At 41.7% G+C, this 20,382-nt stretch overlaps 1 protein-coding gene across 5 annotated transcripts in view; it reads right to left on the bottom strand.

Annotated features, from left to right (window-relative positions):
* Window positions 1–20,382, bottom strand: part of NBEA (neurobeachin) — an 858,254-nt gene that overhangs the window by 285,175 nt on the left and 552,697 nt on the right. For all 5 annotated transcript variants that reach the window (XM_048847621.2, XM_048847613.2, XM_048847638.2 and 2 more), the window contains one exon: window positions 196–320. In XM_048847621.2, the coding sequence (XP_048703578.1) occupies window positions 196–320 (125 nt within the window). The remainder of the gene's footprint in view (window positions 1–195; window positions 321–20,382) is intronic.

Here is a 20,382-nt window from a genome sequence, read left to right as displayed (position 1 = left end):
TAGGAAGAGTGAGTGTTTCACAGCATCCAAGAGAAATTCCTCTGGCCCAACAAGAAATGAGGCTGAAAGAATTCCTGTTCCAGCTTCCTAAAACTACAATGTGAGAAAAAAAATGACAAACCTCAGCACTCTAATATGGACATAGAAGACAACAAAATAGCCCCATTATTAAAAAGGGGGTGAGTTAGTACTGACCATATTCCACAGCAGCTTTGAGGAGGGCATCAGAATGAGTGGATCCGAAAGCATTGCGAACAAATCGCCTTCGCCGGCGCAGATCATCCTCCCAATAATCCAAGCGCCAGAAGTCATGCAGTTGGCTACAAAATAGAGAACACGTCAGTACCTACTAGAACTTGCACTGTATTTACATATAGCATACACATATCATTACAATACTGCTTCTATATTTCAGTGGCATTAAGGAAAATGTTCCAGCAAAAATATATATTACAAAAATGTGCAATATTCTAACATTTTTACTAGTATTTCAGCATTAAAGAGCTCAGCCCTGTCTGTCTCAAAATGCTCTGTCTACTGCTAAAAACATTAATCACAGTGAGCCCATTAACAAATGCAGCATCAAATTACAAGTATTAATGGCACAGCTTGATTTCTTTTACAGTGTTTTTAACAAGGTTAGTAAATCATAGAATGGATCTCAGTGCAAATAGTTTGCAATTTAATGACTATGGTCCCTTAGCAGACTGAACTTAGAAGTATAAAATATTGCCCACTTGAATTTTGTGGAACTATGATTAAACTAATGTGCTGAAATATTCATTGAAATAATTCCCCACTGCCCCCAGCAACCTGAGAAAATTGCAATTTTATTCATTATTAATAACACTGAATTAGAGCTGCAAAAAATTTCACCATGTGGTAATTGTCTTGGCAAATTATTATTCCAACACTAACAGAGTCCTTGGATGATTTTATAGCTTCCAGCTAATACAAGCCATTAACAACCATGACCATCTTCATGTTACGTTGCCTTTTTGCATTCAGAACCAATATTAAAGTTCCACAGATTGAGACAGAAACCATTGTTAATCTATATCCAACTGAAAATGCAAATTCATGTCATTATTTGGTGTTCAATTTAACTTCATTACTAAATATGGGACTGGATGGCTGTTTAGTAAACATCCAAACAAAATTAGTACTAAGATCGTGGTGGAATATTTCATCTACCTGTCCAATATTTTAAGTACATTGTAGGATACTCTACACAAGACTGTGCTTTAAATGTCTGCCTGCCTTCATTATGAGGAGTAGTTGTACTGTCAGCCACTCCTAGAGGCATCATGACCGTGTGCAAAGGTACAACAGACCCCTTCCACAACCTTTTAAAGGGAATTCACTACATGTTTGCCCATTCACTGACCCAGCTGTACTGGGTGGTGCAGTGGATCATATGTTAGCACCAGGAGTGCTACCCTGTAGTTGTTACTAGACTCACATGGCTTTTATGTGCCAAGATTGCAAGGTCTACGGTGTGTCTGACCCCTGCTTAGGGGCTCAAAAGCTCATTGAGCAGAAATGAGGAGACAGGTACAATCTAGGTCTCTTTTTCTCTGTTTTGATACAAAATGACCTTTATTTAGATTTATGAAACAGCATCAAATCCACACACACATTTTATCATATTATCTTTGTTAATAACCAATTAAAAGATTTTTTTACTGTGTGGAGGGAAGGAAGAAAAATCTTTAATGAGTAACTATTAACAGATTAGCAAAATCCCTTTCTTGCTCCTATTTAAAAATATAAACATATTGGAACAGGAGCAGCAAAGGCCTTATTTTTTAAAAAACACATGGATTTTGTGGCTGTTCTTTGTGAAAAAAAGGCCACTGATCTGCGAAGAATGACATAATATTGTACAGATAACAAATCCATACTAAAAAATTAGGAATATTTGACTTTTGAGATATATTTTGTTTTCAAATCATGTTCCATGATGATAGAACATTAACCAGTTTGAACAAAGAAAAATACTGTATTCTCTTAACCAGCAATAAAGCAAAACAGCTTTCAAAGCAAGTGTTTTAACAAAGGGACAACAAAAAACAGGTAAGATTGTTACTGGAAAATACTCTGCTTAAGGGCCTCATAATAAAATAATTTAACACGAGCTTGAAACCTGAAATACAAAATCTTGCCTTAAAATCAAAATTTCAAAAACAAAACCCTCAAAAGAATCTCAGGTTTGGTTTTACCTTGTTTTTGATCACAGAAGTAAACAGCTTTTCACAGTACAACAAATTTTTTCTCCCTAGATTTTCCTTTTTCCTGTAAAGGTGCTACAATGTCACCAATCTCAAACTACAGCAACCCCCATCCTTCCAACAAGCAACCCTATGCCTTACAATCTCTGCTGATCTAGAACCAGTTCCACCACACCAAAGTACAATGGGACATGAGGATGCACATCACCTCAGAGGATTGAACCCCAGTGATTAGGCCCCTAGCCATCAATATATGGCTGGCAAGGGTCAGGTAGGAATTTTGTTGCATCTTCATACAGGATGATGGATGATCCAGACAAGATTCCTACCTAATGCTTTCCACACAACTATTTGATTCAACAAACTAAGAAGCAGAAGACTCTTCATTGGAAGGATGAGAACATGACTTTAATGAGACTCCCAGCCCTTTGCCAACCCTTGGAGAGAGACTAAGTTCATAACCACATTGTTATTGCTTACATGGTACTGTGCAACATTAGCACTGGCTCACTCATCATGGTCTATAGTGTAATTAAATTAAAATTATTGTGTAATGAAAAATTATCTTGCATTTAACAGTGTACTTCACCCAGTGGGATCCAAAGCACTTTACAAACTATATTACCTGTAAATACTATTCCAACAAAGAGAGTATATTAAGAAAACTTTAAGGATGAATGGTGCATTCAAAAATTAGAAAATGCCAAAGTTAAGGTTGCACATGTGACCTCATCTCTGTCCCCTTGTGCATATGCCTTACAATATAGTTTAATTTTAACATGATCACACATTATTTCTCAAATACAATATGATTCTGCATAAATGTATTTACAGTCTTAAAGACACATTTAGCATCTTGCATTTGTTTTCATTCTCAAAACACATGGCATTTACATATTTAACTTCTATAAACATTATATAAAGAGGAATTATTTTTTCTACTCTTCTCTTATTCAACAGCCACTGAACTGCCTTTGCTCAGCTCATATTTTCTGGGGTGGTAGCGAAAATCACCTTCAAGCTGAGTCTAATTCGTAAAATTTCAGCCTAAAAGGTTAAAGTTGGGGAAAGTTATAAACAACTGAGAATTGGGATTATAAAAGAAACCTTAACTGTAGCAGTTACTGCGCTGCCCGTTGCTAATGACAACAATGTATTACCTATCACATGATAAAGGAGAAGTGGTGATGGGGGGAAGGAGGTGATATTAAGCTTCCTATTACCTCTGAGCAGGGGATATGCTATAGCTGGGGGGAGAGAAACTGACTAAAAATCTGAAATCCAACAGGGGTGGAATTACAAAGTTAACACATATGGAAATTGAACCAAGGAAGAGAAGAAATACTCTTGGGGAGCAGGCAGGAAACTACCACTCTGGCATTTTCTTTTTCAAACCTCTGTGAAACATAAGTGAGATAAAAAAAAAAGTAACACAGAACCAGAAAAGCAAATCCTGCAAAAATAGCAGATTTTGGATCACTTAATACAACAAAGAGCTCAAGTTCTGGTGGAGTCTTGTGGGAGTTAATACTGTAAAAGTAACTAAGCTGCTAATTATTGCCATCTGATGCAAGGATGTTGTCATGGCCTCACAGGCCAGAACATAGGTTGTGCTACAGTGCTGGGGCATTAAGCTGTTTATGTAGAAGTTGGTAACTGACATGTAAACTAAGGGTTTCTGGATCTTAACCTGATATGCTCCCAACCTACTGTCAACTCTCTAAGCAAAATCTTCAATATGATAGAAACCCCTCCTTGCCTTATTGCTGGAGACAACAGAGGGATGAAAAACAGATGGGTTAACATACAGTAACTTCTGAATTGTTGAGTTTCATCACGGTAAAAATCATTAGGGCTTCTTATATATTATTGATATACTGGGGGGACTGTTCCCCCATATTCTATTTTGCCACATCTTTCTTGGGATCAGAGTAAAGATATAAAGAAAAAAAAAGCTATGAACATAATCCCTAACCTAATGCTCTCAGACTTATTTGCTCTAAAAGTCTGGCGCTAAAGAATGCATCATAATTAAAATTGTCTAGCATCTGGATTCCATACTTGGATGTCACAGTGGTAGTCACCTTAGAAATACTTAAGATAGATAACACTGACCTATGAAAAATTTTCAGGAGTGAACAATCTTTAATGACTCTTAGTGGCCAATACTTCAGCTTAGCTCATCCAAAAGATTCAGCACCTCAAGCAGAACTGTTCTTCCCTAACACCATGCTAGGCACTGGTTCAATCCTGACAGAAGAAGAGTACCAGTGAATCATCAATAACCCTGCCTGCAACACCTGGATTTTTCCTAGAGGTTCTAATTATTGACCTGACTTGATTTCGCAGTGCCTGAAAAGATAGCTTGAGGTGGAATGCCAGCAGGCCTCGTCGTATCTACCCTGTATGGTGTATTGATATCCAACAAATCCTGAATTATATTTTATAGACAGAGCCAATATTTTCCATGTTCAGTAAGATGGCAAGACATATATACATCCCAGAGCTATGTAAGCATGTCTTGTATCTGTCCAAAGATATACAAATCTGTTACCGGCTGCTACTTCTTTCCTGTTTCTTATCTGTAGCATTCTTTCTTACCTGTAGTGATTTATCTTTTGCTGATTACTAGCAACACTATCTCTACTTCCTAATTTATACTGAAACACAAAACAAACCCACAACTGACAATTAATATTTTACCTTTTTCAAAGTTTTAAAGATAACATATTTCTTGATAAGAGGCAGTGCTAGCCACCTGGGGTCCCTAAACAAGAATATTTTTGCCCTCCCCTCCTTACTCATACCTCACCGATGTCCTAAAGATACTAATTGCATTATTCCCACAAACCAAAAAACATACCAACACAACACATATTAATACACTCATTTAAAAGTCCATGTTAAATAAGATGAATGGTATTTTGGGCGTAATACTAAATTGGGGTCCCCTTGAGCTGCTTGAGGCCCTAAACAATTGCTCACTCTGCTTGTGCCTAGAGGCACCACTGTTCTTGACGTAATGGAAGAACTGACCATCTAAAAACAATGAAAATAAAAACATGATATATATATAAACTCATTAAATTAATTAAAGTTAAAACATGAGCTGGATTAGAGACTGGAATCATTCCATACCTTTAGAAATGAAGAATTATGTTCAAACTCCTGTACAATGTGCTTGAAAATGAGAGTATGTAACATTTTAAATTTAAGAACATGTTAGTAGGATTGCCTAATGTAATTCCTTACCAAATAAAAAATGAAAAAAAAACCATATACATGACTCAAAGCTATGTTTACTTCTGTGAAATACTGGGAGCATAGAATCAAGTCACTTGGTTCATTTATTTTAGTGAAAAGCACAATATTTCAATAAGCCTCTCTTTATTAATACTATTTAATTATTAATATTTTTCGTTTCTAGATTATATGCAATTTCTCAACCATCCCCCACTCCCCAATTTTACATCAGCTAAGTGACATTCAGCATCAGGTCCGTTTTAAAGAAAAACTGCATAGTTATGCATATGTAATAGAAAAATGCATCATTGTGATAAAATATATACATTTGCTATTTAAATTCTTGTAGAACCAAGAGTTTATAGTCTCCAACAATGGAAACAATTTCTGGTAGTTTAGCACAGTATAGCAGAGGGAAAATTTTACATACTTCAGAAAGGAATAGATTTTTCACCCTCTAGTTGGGCAAACATCTTTTCAAAAGTTAACTCCATAACATATGACCTGGAAAAGTCTTCATAACAGATTTAACTGTAAAAGTATTTTTTTTTTTTTGGCAAACAACAAAATAATTTAACAATACGTATCTTTATTATCCTCTAATAGGAAATAAGGGACTGCAACAAAATGGTGACAATACAATGTTTTCTATAAAAACATGAAAGGTTATCTATAACTACAGGACACCTGTAAAACATTTAATTTAGAATGGTTTGGTATATTTCATTTAAAAACCAGGAAATTATAAACCTCTATGAGCGTGTTGCTCTGGAGCTCATGATAAATCACTGCATGGACTCCAGCAGGAGGCAAACCAACAGAGGTTTATTGAGGGCAGTCATCCCCTTTGGGGTGGAGGGGTGTCAGCAGCAGCAGTCTCATTTAGTCCACAAAAGGTCCTGAATATAACAGTGAAACATAATACCCCAGGTCAAAAAGGGAACAAAATAGTCCCAGGTAATAAAATAAATACAACAGTCCTGTGTCAGGCCTACCTCCCCTCAGGCAGACTCTGGCATCTAGGCTAGGTCCTTGGCCCCAGTCAGGCCCTCCTTCAGAAAGTTAGCACAAGAGATCTGCTCTTTCTCCCAGCCTCCCCTCAATGGAGCTGGCCTAGCTCTCTTCTTTTAACCACCTCCTTCAAGCCGATAACTCTTGCAGGTGCAGCGAGGTAGGACTGATTGACCCCACAGCAGTTTATCAACCCTTTTCAGACCAGTGTAGCGTTTATACACTCCATCAAAGCCTAACTGAATTTTAGTTGTATAGCTTTTATAACACACTTTGGAATGATAGGAAATTTTAGCAAGATTCTGTTCTTGTGGCAAGTAGGGTTGCCAACTTTCTAAGAGCACAAAATCGAACATCCTTGCCCCACCCCCTGCTCTGCCCCTTCACCGAGGCCCCACCCTTGCCCCGCCCCTTCTAAAGCCCCACCCCTGCTCACTCCATCCCTTCTCCTGCTGTCGCTTGCTCTTCCCGATTCTCACTTACACACTCACTTTCACAGGGCAGGGGGTTGGGGTGTGGGAAGGGGTGAGGGTTCCAGCTGGGGGTGCAGGCTCCAGGGTGGGGCCAGAAATGAGGGGCTCAGGGTGTGGAATGGGGTGCGGGTTCTGGGCTGGACATGCAGGCTCCAGGGTGGGGCCAGAAATGAGGGGTTCAGGAGGGGGCTTCAGGCTGGGGCAGGGGGCTGAGGTATAGGGGGAGGTGAGACCTCCGGCTCGGGGTGTGGGCTCTGGGTTGTAGGAGGGGGGTCTGGGCTGGGGTAGGGGCATGGGAGAGGGTGCAGGCTCGAGGAGGGAGTTTGCATGTGGGAGGGGGCTCAGGACTGGGGGGTAGGGGTGCAGGCTCCGGGAGGGAGTTTGGGTGTGAGAGGGGGCTCAGGGCTGAGGCGTGGGATTGGGGTGTAGGAGGGGGTGAAGGCTCCAGCTGGGGGTGCAGGCTCTGGGGTGGGGCCAGGTGGGGTTGGGATGCAGGAGGGAGCTCTGGGCTGGGGCGTTTGGAGTGTGGGAGGGGGTGTGGGTGCGGGAGGGGGCTCAGGGCTGAGGCAGGGGATTGGGGTATGGTTGGGGGTGTGAGGTGAGGGCTCTGGGAAAGGGCAGAGGGCTCGGGTGCAGGAGGGGGTGCAGGCTCTGGGAGGGGGCTCAGGGCTGGGGCAGGGGTGAGGGAGGGGTTGTGGACTTTGGATGGCACTGACCACAGGTGGCTCCCAGAAGCAGCCGGCATGTCCCTCGGCTCCTAGGTGGAGGAGTGACCAGGCAGCTCTGCGTGCTGCCTCTGCCCGCAGGCACTGCCCCTGCAGCTCCCACTGGCCGCGGTTCCCAGCAAGTGGGACCTACGGAGCTGGCACTTGGGGGAGGGGGGCAGCAGGCAGAGCCCCCTGGCCGTCCCTCCGCCTAGGGGCCACAGGGATGTGTTGCCGCTTGTGGCGAGCCATGTGGAGCCAGGTAGGGAGCTTGCCAGTCGTGCACCAACTGGACTTTTAACAGCCTGGTCAGCAGTGCTGACCGAAGCAACCAGACACCTGGCAACCCTAGTGGAAAGTGCATAATTTCTATTAACGTTATCCGTTGGTGTAAATGACATTGAGAAACAGACTTAAGCATACTGCATAGCCCTGAAATTGCACTTCAGTCCTGACCTGAACCCAAAGGTCCTATAGAACTACTGGCCCTCTCTCAATCAAAGATTTCTAAGCATTTCAAATTGAGTTGCACAGCTGTGCTGCATGCAGGAGCTGCCACCATGATAAGGCAAAGTATAAAAATCTGGATAGATAAGAGGGATGTCTAATGAAGAGTAGATTGAAAATGTGAAGGTTACTTACTTGTAACTGGAGTTCTTCAATATGACATCTGTACGGTCTTACTTTTTAGGGATGCACTAACCGTGCCACCTAGACCAACTCCCAGGCTGCACTATTGGCACATCCAAAGATAACCAAGAGCAGGAATCAGTAGAGGCCACTTGATCACCACTATCTCATGTCACTTTTGATGAAAGCCACAATTCAAATTATGTTTTCCCATAGTCTTAATAGTTCCAGAGTTTCAAAAATGTATCAGATTTTTTTTTTAATGGAGAGAGATTTTTTGTCTCTCAGAAATGTAAAGCTAAAATGGGAAATGTCCTACTTTAATACAGTTTATTCAAGGAATACAAATTTTATCTTCTGCTGCCAGTATCTTCCTTTATGCTTAAGTCCCCTGATATATACTTATTTCTCCTTTAAACAATTTTTCACCTTGTGGAAGTTCAGCACAGTGGGAGGTAGGGCAAATGTGGCTTCAAGCCACCTTTACACCTTTGAGATTCTGGGCTGTTCCAGAGAGTCAGTGTGGTCTTTGATGTACATTTATAGCAGCCTTCCAAGATCTGCCTACTCTCCACTTCAGAATCCCACGTGGTGCTCACTACTATAACCCTGCCTGCTCCTGCCATGTCCCCTGGGCCAAGGTTAGTGGGATGTGCAGCAGCCTAACATAGTGCCTATACTGTGAGAATTCTCCCATGGCTCCTTGTGTGCTGTTTATGGTCCTGATATGCCACTGAAACAGTATATAGACGACCGTATACAGAAATATATAGAGGGTGAAGCAGAATCCCTCCCACTTTGTGCAGGTCATATATGCATGCTGGATTCTTTGGGGAAGGAGTTGTGAAAACATTTCATACTCTGTTAAGCCTCCAGCACATCACTTTGGTTTGGAAAGAGAGCATTTTTTTTTGTTTTTCCTTTAAAAAAAATAAACTTTTAAATCTCTATTGTCATTTGTAAGAGTAAGGAGAGCAAGTCTCTATCCATCCTTCAGCCAATCAGCATGGTAGCTCTGTGACAGCAGCTTCACTGCTGTGAATTGTGCTCCGTTATGCTGCTGGTGAGCCTTCATGTTTGCATGGGATGCTCTCACTCGTAGTTTGCTACATGTCACCTATAGCTAGTGCAACTGGATGCCGATGAGCATGGAGGACAGTGTCAGTGCACAAATCCAAAGAGATCCCTGGGCAAGGGATTGGCTGCTAGATGGAACAGATTAGGTTTGGATATGTTGTATTAAGGAAGAGGAACAAGCCTGCAGGCCTGGGAGAAAGGAGAAGGGAAGTTGTTTGGGTAAAAGTGTGGGCCACTGCTTTAGAAGGAGGGGATCACAAAATCCTCTCTCTTTGTAAGACAGGGGTAACAGTACAGAAAAAATGGAGAATTGCTGAGCTGCAACAATTTTAAGAATCAATTATATTTTTCCATAATATAAACAAAGAAAGAAAAAGAAAAAAATTCAGTCAATACTTGTGACAGTTTACATGATAAGAGCTTGTGTGAGATGAAAGGAAATTATATATTGGTGACATTTTCCAATAGAAGAATGAAGAAATCTTTTAATGTATTAGCAATGGCCGTTAATGAACATGAATTGGTCCCTTCTGCTTCCTAACAAAAATAATACTTTAAAGTATAAAAACTACAAGTTAACTCTCACACATTGCACTAGGTGTAATTTAATTTAGCTTTAATTTAATCAGTCAGAATATCTAAGAAGCAAATGAATTAGGTAAGAATGATACAGTAGGTGGTAGTTCAGAAATATAAATCAATAGTTAATGTGATCATGTTAGAGGAAGTTATTTCTGACTGCTGCTTATGCCAAGCTGGTGTGACATGTTACTCAAAATCACACACTATGTTGCAATGACTTAAAAAAATAAAGAACTATTGTACTTAGACAAAGACTAATATTTGCAGCATAAACTAACATGCCTAGGTTAGACAATTTATACAGGGAAAATGTTTTAGTCATAAAAATCACAAAAGCTGTGTTATGATTTTCCAAGTAAGATTCAGAGAATGTCAGAAATATGTTCTTGGAGACTAGAAACATCAATACAGAGAATAAAGACATTTATGACTCTGATATGACTCCCAATTCAATGCAAGTTTGAAAAGAATTCAGGGAAAATAATACCAAAGTAGATTAAGGATCATCTTGGGCAAGCTTATAACAGGAACTGTTTGTGGTTTTATTAATTAAATAAGCACCAGGATATAATTACTGGTAAAGTACCAAGAGCATTATTGGAATGGTACAGGACACAAAAGACAACCCAGCTCTATCAAAGAAGAGCTTAAAATTTAAACAGTCAAATGCTAAATACACTAGGAAAATGAGGGGAGGATTCAGTCTTTTTAAAAATTGTTATGAATATAATGGTTGAGTGACAGTATTTTTAATTAGGTGGGTTAGAGATAGGGAGCTTTGTGAAAGAGGCTGGGTGGAGGGATTCCAGGGAAGGTACATGGATGATGCAAGGAATGCTGGGTTAAAGGGTGGAGCTAGCTGAGAAGTGCTTGGAGTATCTGAGTGGTGAGTAAGTAGCTGGATGAGGTTCCATCAGGCATCAAAGAAGAGGGGGTGAAGAAGTACATGGGGAAGTTGGATGACTGGGGACTGTTGGGAAATGCCTTGGGCAGTGGCTGGTTACTGGGCCACCTAGGTGGGTGGGTGGGCTGCTGAGGTTGTGGGAGTTAGTGAATGGAAGTCTGTGACAGCCGGCTTGGATGGGTGGGTGGTGTATGGCGTTGGTGAGGTATGTACTGTCTCCCCACTTTACCTTCTTCCTGGTGTCACCATTGCTGTCTTACTGGATAAGTTATCTGTCTGCAAACTAACAATAGGAGCAGAGAGAGAGAGAGGAGGTAGAGTGCTCCCAAGGTAAACTGAAGAGCGAGTATCACTGAGGCGTCTAATGGTAGGAACAAATACTGTGCAGAAAGCCCTGCGGGATGAGTTACATCCCTGTAGAATTGCAGGAAGGAATGATGGGGCTGCCGAATGAGTGAATGTCATGACAGATAAATGACACTTTGAACGCCCTGTGTAGGGCTGCCAAGATGTGAAAGAGGGAAGCAAAAGGAGACAAGCAGGATTCACTGATGAAATGAGAGCAAAGATCTCACATTCAAAGACAGAGTCTTGAATGTGAGAATAAGAAGCTTAAACTTGAAACAAAGGACAAGAGAAAGTTAGTGGTTCAGTGAGGAGAGTGATATCTGGTGGGGCCTCGCAGGGGACTATTGACATTCAATATTTTCTTTAATGACTTGGATAATGGAGTGGAGAGTATGCTTTTATAATTTGAAGATGACTTCAAGCTGGGAGGGGTTGCAAGCACTTTGGAGGACACGATTAGAATTCAAAACAACCATGACAAATTGGAAAACTGGTCTGAAATCAACAAGATAAAATTCAATAAAGACAAATGCAAGGGAAAAATCAAATGAATAACTACGAAATGGGGAATAATTGACTAGACAGCAGTACGTCTGAAAAAGATCTGGGGATTTTAGTGGATCACAAATTGAATATGAGCAACACTGTGATGCAGTTGCAAAACAGGCAAATATCACTTTGATTATCATATATAAGGCAAATATCACGATCAGGATATAAGACACAAGAGTTAACTGTTTTGCTCTATTCAGCTCTTGTGAGGCCTCAGCTGGAGTACTGTATCCAGCTTTGGGCACCACACTAAGAAGGTTACAGACAAATTGGAGATAGTCCAGAGGAGAGTTATAAAAATTATTAAAGGTTTAAAAAACCTGACCTGTGAGGAAAAGTTTAAAAAATGGGGCATGTTTAGTGCTTGGCTACACTTGCAAGTTAGAGCCCATTAAAGCAGTCCCGGGCACTCTAACTCCTGATGTGTCCACACTGGCAAGGCACATAGAGCACCTGGACTCTGCAGCTGGAGCGCTCCTGGTAATCCACCTCCACAAGAAGCATAAAGCTTGCTGCACTCTGGCTGAAATGCCCCGGTGTCAGTGTGAACGAGGTGTCGCACTACTGCGCTGTGATTGACCTCCGGAAATATTCCATAATCCCCTGAAGTCCAGTGGCCACTCTTGTCATTGTTTTGGAATCAGCTGCAGGAATGCAGATATGCCCTTTCAAAGCTCTGATTCTGACAGCCGACATGCTTATCTGCTCTGGGACAAAGCAACCATTACTGTGGAATGCTGCTTGCTGTGAGTGTGAGAGAGAGAGAGGGGCAGGGAGGAGGAGGGTCTGCTGCTGTCTGAACTTACAAGACAGCATGCTGCAACACTCTCGGCCCCCCCAAAACCCAACTCTCTCTCCCCCCACATACACACAACACACTCCACACCACCCCCCAGATTTGAAAAGCATGTTGAAGCCACTTGCACACTGGGATAGCTATCACAGTGCACTGCTCTTTGTGGCATTGCAAGCAAGAGCTGCTAATGTGGCCATGCTAGTGCATTTGCAGCTGACAGTGTAAACACATGGCAGCATTTTCCCTGCTATGCTCTCTGAAGGCTGGTTTAACTGAGACTAGGCAGTGATCCAGAGGACATAGTGAGGCGGTGTGGCCTCCCTCTGACCCAGAAGGGGAGGGATGACCACAGTTCCAGTATAGGTGGCATTAAAGGTCAGTTCTCTGGCTGAGGTCAGGTTGTAGTGACCCTGGGTGTTTGTGAGGGTTTTTGGTGACCAGCATCCAAATAAAGGACCATTGGAACTTTGTAACTGTTTTTACTCACCACTTGTAACTTTACCGGAAGGACAGTGTTCACTGTGATAATGACACAACCTGCATTATGTCAAAAAGAGCAGGTTACATATACTGTCCAATGTTAACAGCAATTGAGGAAAATGGAAGGAATTGGGTTGTAACCACTGTATTGTTTTCACTATGCCAAAGATTAAGAGTGAGATTCTCACCCTCTGCTCTGGCCCTTTATTGCCAGATAAAAGTCCTAGAACATCGTAAAGTACCCCTGAAAGCCCAGGCATTGCGGGAAGCATTCCCCCAATGTAGGCACTGCAACTACTAGCAGCAAATAGCTCCAATGGCTGGGGGTGGGACACTAGCTCGGGAGGGCTCTGAGTTACCACTAAGAATTCTTTCCCAGGTGTCTGGCTGGTGGGTCTTGCCCACATGCTGAGGTCTAACTGATCACCATATTTGGGGTTGAGAAGGAATCACAGAGACTGTGGGTTTTTTTTGGCCTCTCTCTGCAGCATGGAGTTTGGGTCACTTGCAGGTTTAAACTGCTGTAAATGGTGGTTTCTCTGTAACTTTAATAATGATTTGAGGACTTCAGTAACTCAGCCAGAGGTTAGGGGTCTAGTACAAGAGTGGGTGCGTGAGGTTTTCTGGCCTGCAATGCACAGGAGGGCAGACTAAGTGATCATGATGGTCCCTTCTGACTTTAAAGTCTATGAGTTTGTGAGCAGACATCTATAACACTATCTGTCATGGATCCTTGTGCATGGGGCATGCTTGGGACAGGAGGGGTGTGTCAGATGTAGGGTCACAGCACACATTTCTGCAGAGAGTCCAAGCACTGCTGCAACCCATACAGAAGCCTTGGGAGACATGTCCTCAGGGAAGTCAAAATTACAGAGGAGCTTTCTGCAGAGGAGCCCAAATTTGGAAGATACAAAGGTGGTCTAAAGCCGCTTTAGCCCCACCTCACCCTGGGCTGCAAGCTCTGTGCTGTGCCTGTAAGAAGCACAGCACAGAATCTCACCTTGAGTATTTTGGGAAGAACAGGATATGGGAAATTATAAAGTGAATTGTTCAAACATTTGAAAAAAAATCAGTTTCTCTCTTTTACACATTGTTTAATGCTGGGTTTTTTTCATTGCAGTAGTGCCCAATATGCTAGGTAAAATATGGTGTATGCAATAAGGGACTCAAAGGGCTGGGTGGCCTAGGGGTTAGCGCACCAGATTCTGGCCCCTTGCCTCTCTACTAGGGCAATAGAGATGCCTGTTCCTGACCTGAAACTGGGAATCTTCGGCTTTCCACCTGCATCTGGGCCTCAGCCCTTAACAGGGTATGGTAGGGAGAGCCTGGCCCTCCCTCTCTACTGGGTCTCAGCCGAGAGCCCTGTGGGAAGCAACACTGGCAGCGTCCTCTCTGCAACAAGTCTAAGTTCATTCTCTGGGCTACTTCCTACCAGTAGGTCCCTTCTGTTGCCTCTATAATCCAAACAGTCAGTTGTTCAACAAGATCAGAGTCCAGAGGAGCAGGGCCCTGCCGGAACGGCTGGTTCTTAAAGGGGGTGGTGGTTAAAGAATGCACTGCCTGTGGGCCTTACAGCTCTGTAGTCCGCTTTCAGACTCAACCTTTGGCCTGGCTTCCTGCAGATGGATTCCTCTCCCCGGCAGTCTGCCCACCATGATTTGTCTGGCCTTCTGAGCTCCCTTTTAACCCATTCCTCCAGTGGGAGCATGCTCGGCAGGCCTGGGAAGGTGAGGCTACCTGGGCCCAGTATTGCTTTTTAACCCCTCTGGGCCCAGTGTGGGGTTTATATACCCCATCACAGTATATACTCCATAAAGGCTGCATCCCGACAAGAAGTCAAAAGTCAAATTGACAAAGAGTAAGAGAAAGAGATACTACATGCTTGCAGACTGGTTAGGGTGATGACTAAAATTGTTTGTTCCTCCTTTTATTTATTCATGTACTTATTTTTAAACAAACAGATTTATCTAATTTTATTTTTGCCCATGCAGAAACATGAAGATGAGAACTTCTGAACTGTGGTTATCCATGTATATCTTGTAGGTCTTCCTAAGCTGGATTACATAATCAAATAACTAGTTTCTGATCATCAACCATTGAGGCCAAAACAAAATTGAAGGTATTTACCAAGCACTGAGGGGTTTAAGCATGTTGCATCAAGTCCTAAATCCCAAGGGTCCGAAGAACAAATTGTTAATAAATATACTGAAGAAAACAAAGGAGTACAATCAGAAGACCTAGACTGTCTATATTTCCAGACAGAAATATTTCTCAAATCTAAGACTCTCACTCCAGAATGTCTGCCCTGTTGTTAATGGGTAAATACCTGAAACAAGATTACTTATTCCAAGTGGTTCACTTACACAAAGAAATGGTGACTTTAATGAAAGAAAACTGACCATTCATAAATAGATACCAAAAGATAGTACAACAGGAGGGTAAAGGCCACATCTCAATTTGAATGCTAACAACAAATCAGCAAAAGTGCACCTGATGAAGCATTGGTCACAGACAATATTTAAAGATCCTACATAGTACAATTAGAGCTAAATACTATTATTATTAAAGTTATTAGTAATATATTGATCGTAGTTAAGTGGGAAGGGTACTTAATATTAATGAAGATATGGTAGACTCAGGAAAGACTGATTTAAATCACTTTTAAAACATGATTTTAATCAGAAAGCAGGAAACCTAAATCATTTTAATTGTATTTTGTATATGTACTTTTTAGTTACTTTACCAACCAATATCTTTTTGTTAGGAATCATTAAAACATGTTTTGCAATTAAATACAGCTTTCACACTAAATTGGGTGCCCCCCCCCCCGGCAAACCAGGAGAATACACTATATATACATTTATTTAAGCTATATATATAGTGATTTCCTGTGGGCAAGACAGGCAAGGCAAGAGTTGAATGGTCTTGAGCCAATCAATGACCTTTGAATCAGCCACGTTCTGCTTGAGAGTCCAACACGAGAAGAGCAACCCTCCAGCTTTTGTGCAGCATCCTCTACAGCACCAGAGATGCACAGTGGACTGTCCTGGTGTCCCAGGCATGGTTGGTCTTGGTGAAATAAACCATGGCACACCTGAACTTGTTAAGCTGATTCCAGAGGTGTCATGGGAGCTCAAAGACAGGTAGCCATTCATCTGATCTGATAATGAGGTAGGAGTTCCTGGTGGCATCAGAAGCTCTCTCCTATTTTGTCTGTCATGGTGAGATGATGATGCTATGAGCTGCTTAGGAGTCAAAATGGATCTTTCTTTGTTTGCACAGATCCCCAATAATGTCAGAAGGTGGAGTAAGAATCTGGCACTGATGGGATCTCCTAGCTTGATCTGCCTGTTAATAGCCATTTGTCCAGGTAAGGGAAGACAGCATAGTGGCTGCATCTCATCTGGGCCACCACTGAGACCTAGGTGCTGTCGCCAGCCCCAGACAGGAAGTACACTGAAATGGCAGTGCTTGTCATACCTCAAATCTAAGAAACCTTTTGAATATCCACATGAAAATAAGCACCTTTCATGTTGAGAGCTGCAAATCATATGTTCTCCTTCAGGGAGGGAATTATTGGCGCCTAGGTCACCAGAGAATGGAAGGCTGTATTTAGACTCCTAAGAGAATGTAGAGACTTGTCAGTCTGCTCACTGACGATATTAGACTCATTAAAGGGCAAGTCCTCGATGGTATTCTGGGCCTCCCTAGGGAACCCCAAAGAGTGAAGCTACCATTCATGCCTCATGGCTCTGGCTCTAAACACAGTGTGCATTCACTGCTGCCTGGAGTGATATCATAGCTGCCAGCCTGCTTTCACTGATGAGGACTTGGAACTAAGCCCTGTTTCCATAGGAAGTTTGTCTCTGAAGTCCACAGATTTGGAATAAATTGTGAAATTGTACTGTGCTAACAATGCCTGATGGGTACCAATTCTGAATCGGAGGATGGCTGATGAAAATACTTTCCTCCCAAGATGATCAAAGCCTTTTACTCCCTTGTCCCTTGATGTTGTCTTGGGGTGCTGCATTCCTGTCCCTGTCTGTAGCCATTAAGGAGCTGGGCATTGGGTGGGTAAATAGGAACTCTGTCCCTTTGACTGGTACAAAATAGCATTTTTCAGCCCTTTTTAGAGAAGAGGCACAGGAGGCAAGAATATACCATAGTCTTGGTGGTTCCAAAATGGCTTCGTTCATTGGGAGGGCCACAGGGTTGCAAGAAGGCCAAGAGACACTATTGAGTATCTTGGACTTCTTCCAGAGGGATCTGGAGCTCAGCTACCCCCCACCCTTTGCAAAAGCTTCTGTTGCTGCCTGTGGTCATCAGGTGGTGAAGGGGATGATGGAACAATTGCCTCATCAGGTGAGGAGGAGGATGTACTCGTCAGAACTGTCAGGACCAGTTGGTCCAGCTCAACTTCCTCTGTAGACTCTGATACAGCTGGTTGGTATTGGTTGGAAGAAGAGGGCAGTGTGATTCCTGCACAGATGTAGGGCTTCTAGTATACTGATTCCATGGAGCTCAGTAGGAAGGATCAACCAGCCAGAGGACATAGGATACCAGTGGTCTACGAGGCAGTCATAGCCAGGAGGAGGGCAGCTTCCTATGGGATCTGTCTGGGCTTGTCTCCCTCAGGGGGAAAGGCTTGTCTGGAACATTGGATTTGTCTGATGAAAAGGTAGATTCCCACTGTTCTGCTGGTGGAAGAATGTTCCGACTTGTGGATGGTAAGAGATGATCCTCTTCTCTTTAAGGTAGTTTCTTCTGTTGTTGAAATTTCTCTGAGAAGGACCAGGCCCAACAGGAGAGGAGATTGTGGATAGGGTAAAGTGTAAACATCCTCCTGTGAGGTACAGGTTTCAGTCCTTCCTGGAGTTGAGGAATCCCAGGGGTGGGGACCAACAGAACTGGTGCAACCAGTGACCTGGTATTCAGAGGATCCAACCCAGAATGTGCTGAAACTGTCAAATGGGGGTCCAATGTGGAACCCCAGTGGAACTAGCTGGTGCCAGTCATTCAGCCTGTGAGATAGAGATTGAGTTGGTACAGTCAGATCCTTTTTACTTTGCACCTTCCCTTCTTGGACCAAAGATTTATGCGGACCTAATTCCTTATGGTCCACGTATGAGGATTCATCTGACTTGGACCAAGAAGGGAAGGGATCTTTTTTCTTAGAGGCAGATCTGGATGGGGATCTCTCCCTATGCCTATTATCACGTCTCCTACTTTCATTAGAGGGTTTCTTAGATTAACTGTTTTGGTATCTACTCTGGAGCTCATGCTCAGAGGGATGTTTCTCAAAGTCTGAGGTTGTGCTACGTGGGGAGGGAATGTCTCCCCAGTCTGGAGCTTACTGGAATCTCATAGCATTTGCCGTGAGATGTTTTCATAAATGGAGCTTTCATCCCTCACAGGTTCGGGGAGGGAAGAAGCAGCAGATGCTGCACTTGGTGGCAATGTAAGCCTCCGCAAGACAGTAAAGGCAGCACAGGTATTAGTTACTGACTGAGAAAGAAAGGGGGCAGGAGATACACATTTTAAATTGCCATACTCTGGGCATAATCCTTCTCCCTGGGGAGATGCTTCCCATTTTGGAGAGGAACTAGACAAACTACACTAGCTATAAAACACTAAAACACTACATCTACACTTATTAAAACTATTTACAATATATATTTACGGATTCTGAAAGTAGAGGAAGATCATAAGACACAGAGCATTCTGACTCATGCTATGCAGTTGTAAGAAAGAACTGGAGAGGCACCATGCCACCCTTTATGCCTTCAGTTCAGAGCATGAGAAAAACAACTGTACAAGTGTGGACCAATGGAAATACTTGCTACAAATCTCTGGTCTTTGGTGCATGGAGAACATATGTACCCAGGTGTGGAATACACATAGGCATCAGCACTTGCAGACAAACTTATATGTATTCAGATTCTTAATTTTTGTACATTATTATTTTAGAACAGGGTGAATGATGCATTTCTTATTTTGCTAGATTTTTTAAATTGTGATTTGTGTCAAGTTTTATTTGGATAACAATTAGAATTCAATAAAAATGCACAAATAACTTTCACTTTTTTATTAACTAAAACATATTAAATGAGTTGAATACGTAAGAAAAAAGCTCATCAAAAAGTTTACAAAACACGTTTTGTATTTGAAACTAGCAGTTATTAAACAAAGGACGTATTTAGTAGTTAGTGACCCGAACCAATTGTTTCTGGTCACCATGTCTTTCAAGATTTTAGAATTAGTAGATCTCATCCTCTAATATCTAGCTTTTATTCATAGATTGAAAGAGGAGGAAAATAAGCTTTCCTGCTTTTTCAACTCCCAATTGGTTTGTTAACTTTGCATGAACTAGTCATTGCACTGAGCTAACTGAATAATGTGAAATGAAGAAAATATTCTCTAAATACCTGCAGAAGAGGCTAGTGCTTTCAAAAGCTGGTTTAGCACTTAAAACTGTGATTTCAGGTCCTTAGCCATTGACTTTCACCAGTTCAGTGGTTTGACTTTCTTTAAAATTTGACAGCAAACATGTACTGCTTAATATTATTTTTTTGATTTAATTTAAATGATTTCCACAGATTAGATCATAGGTTTAGGCCTCAGCATACATTCTCAATTTCAAATTTAATTGTACATAGGTTCGTTTAAAAAAAAAGTTGTACTTAATTTAAATAACAAAAGTCTGACTTAAATAAAAGAATCTGACTCTTTTTTTAAATAATTGATTTTTATCTATCCTCGTTAGAACAACATTGATTATCAATGGTAGAGAAATAAGGAAAGTAGCTAAAACAATTCTGTATAAATGTGCCAACTAGTGGTGACAATATTATTTTACTTGTTATGTAACTCATATGCTGCAATAAAGGAAGAACAAACATGGCTGCCTCCCGAATACAATATATAGAGGTCCTCAGCATGCCATCCACATTTTCAGCATCACACAAGAATTTTGACAGCATTTTGTCATTTTACACCTATAAACTCATAAGAAACCTATTAAGCAGTACGTTGGGGGGGAGGAAGTAAGTTAATTTTAACAAAATATAAAACTGATCTAGATAAAAAAATATTTCCTTTATTTGTGATTAGTAGATAATTTTCACTCAGGTTAATACAGTTTGCATTTCTATAGTGCTTTCCACCTAAGAACTTCAAAGTGCTTTTCAGATATTAACACAGGGATTCAAAAACTGGTTGTTGTGACCCCAGCTTGGTCACAAGAGGGTGGGAGGTTGTTTTGTGACAAACCCACAAAAACCTAATCTCCACTAGCATCCCATGGGGAGCAAGGTAAGGAATGAGAAACTCTACCCTATCCCCTTTCTGTTGG

The sequence above is a fragment of the Caretta caretta genome, chromosome 1 (assembly GCF_965140235.1).
Source record: "Caretta caretta isolate rCarCar2 chromosome 1, rCarCar1.hap1, whole genome shotgun sequence".
NCBI classification, from domain to species: Eukaryota; Metazoa; Chordata; order Testudines; family Cheloniidae; genus Caretta; species Caretta caretta.
Note: the sequence above shows the minus strand (reverse complement) of the source record. Positions and strands in the feature narration are given on the sequence as shown.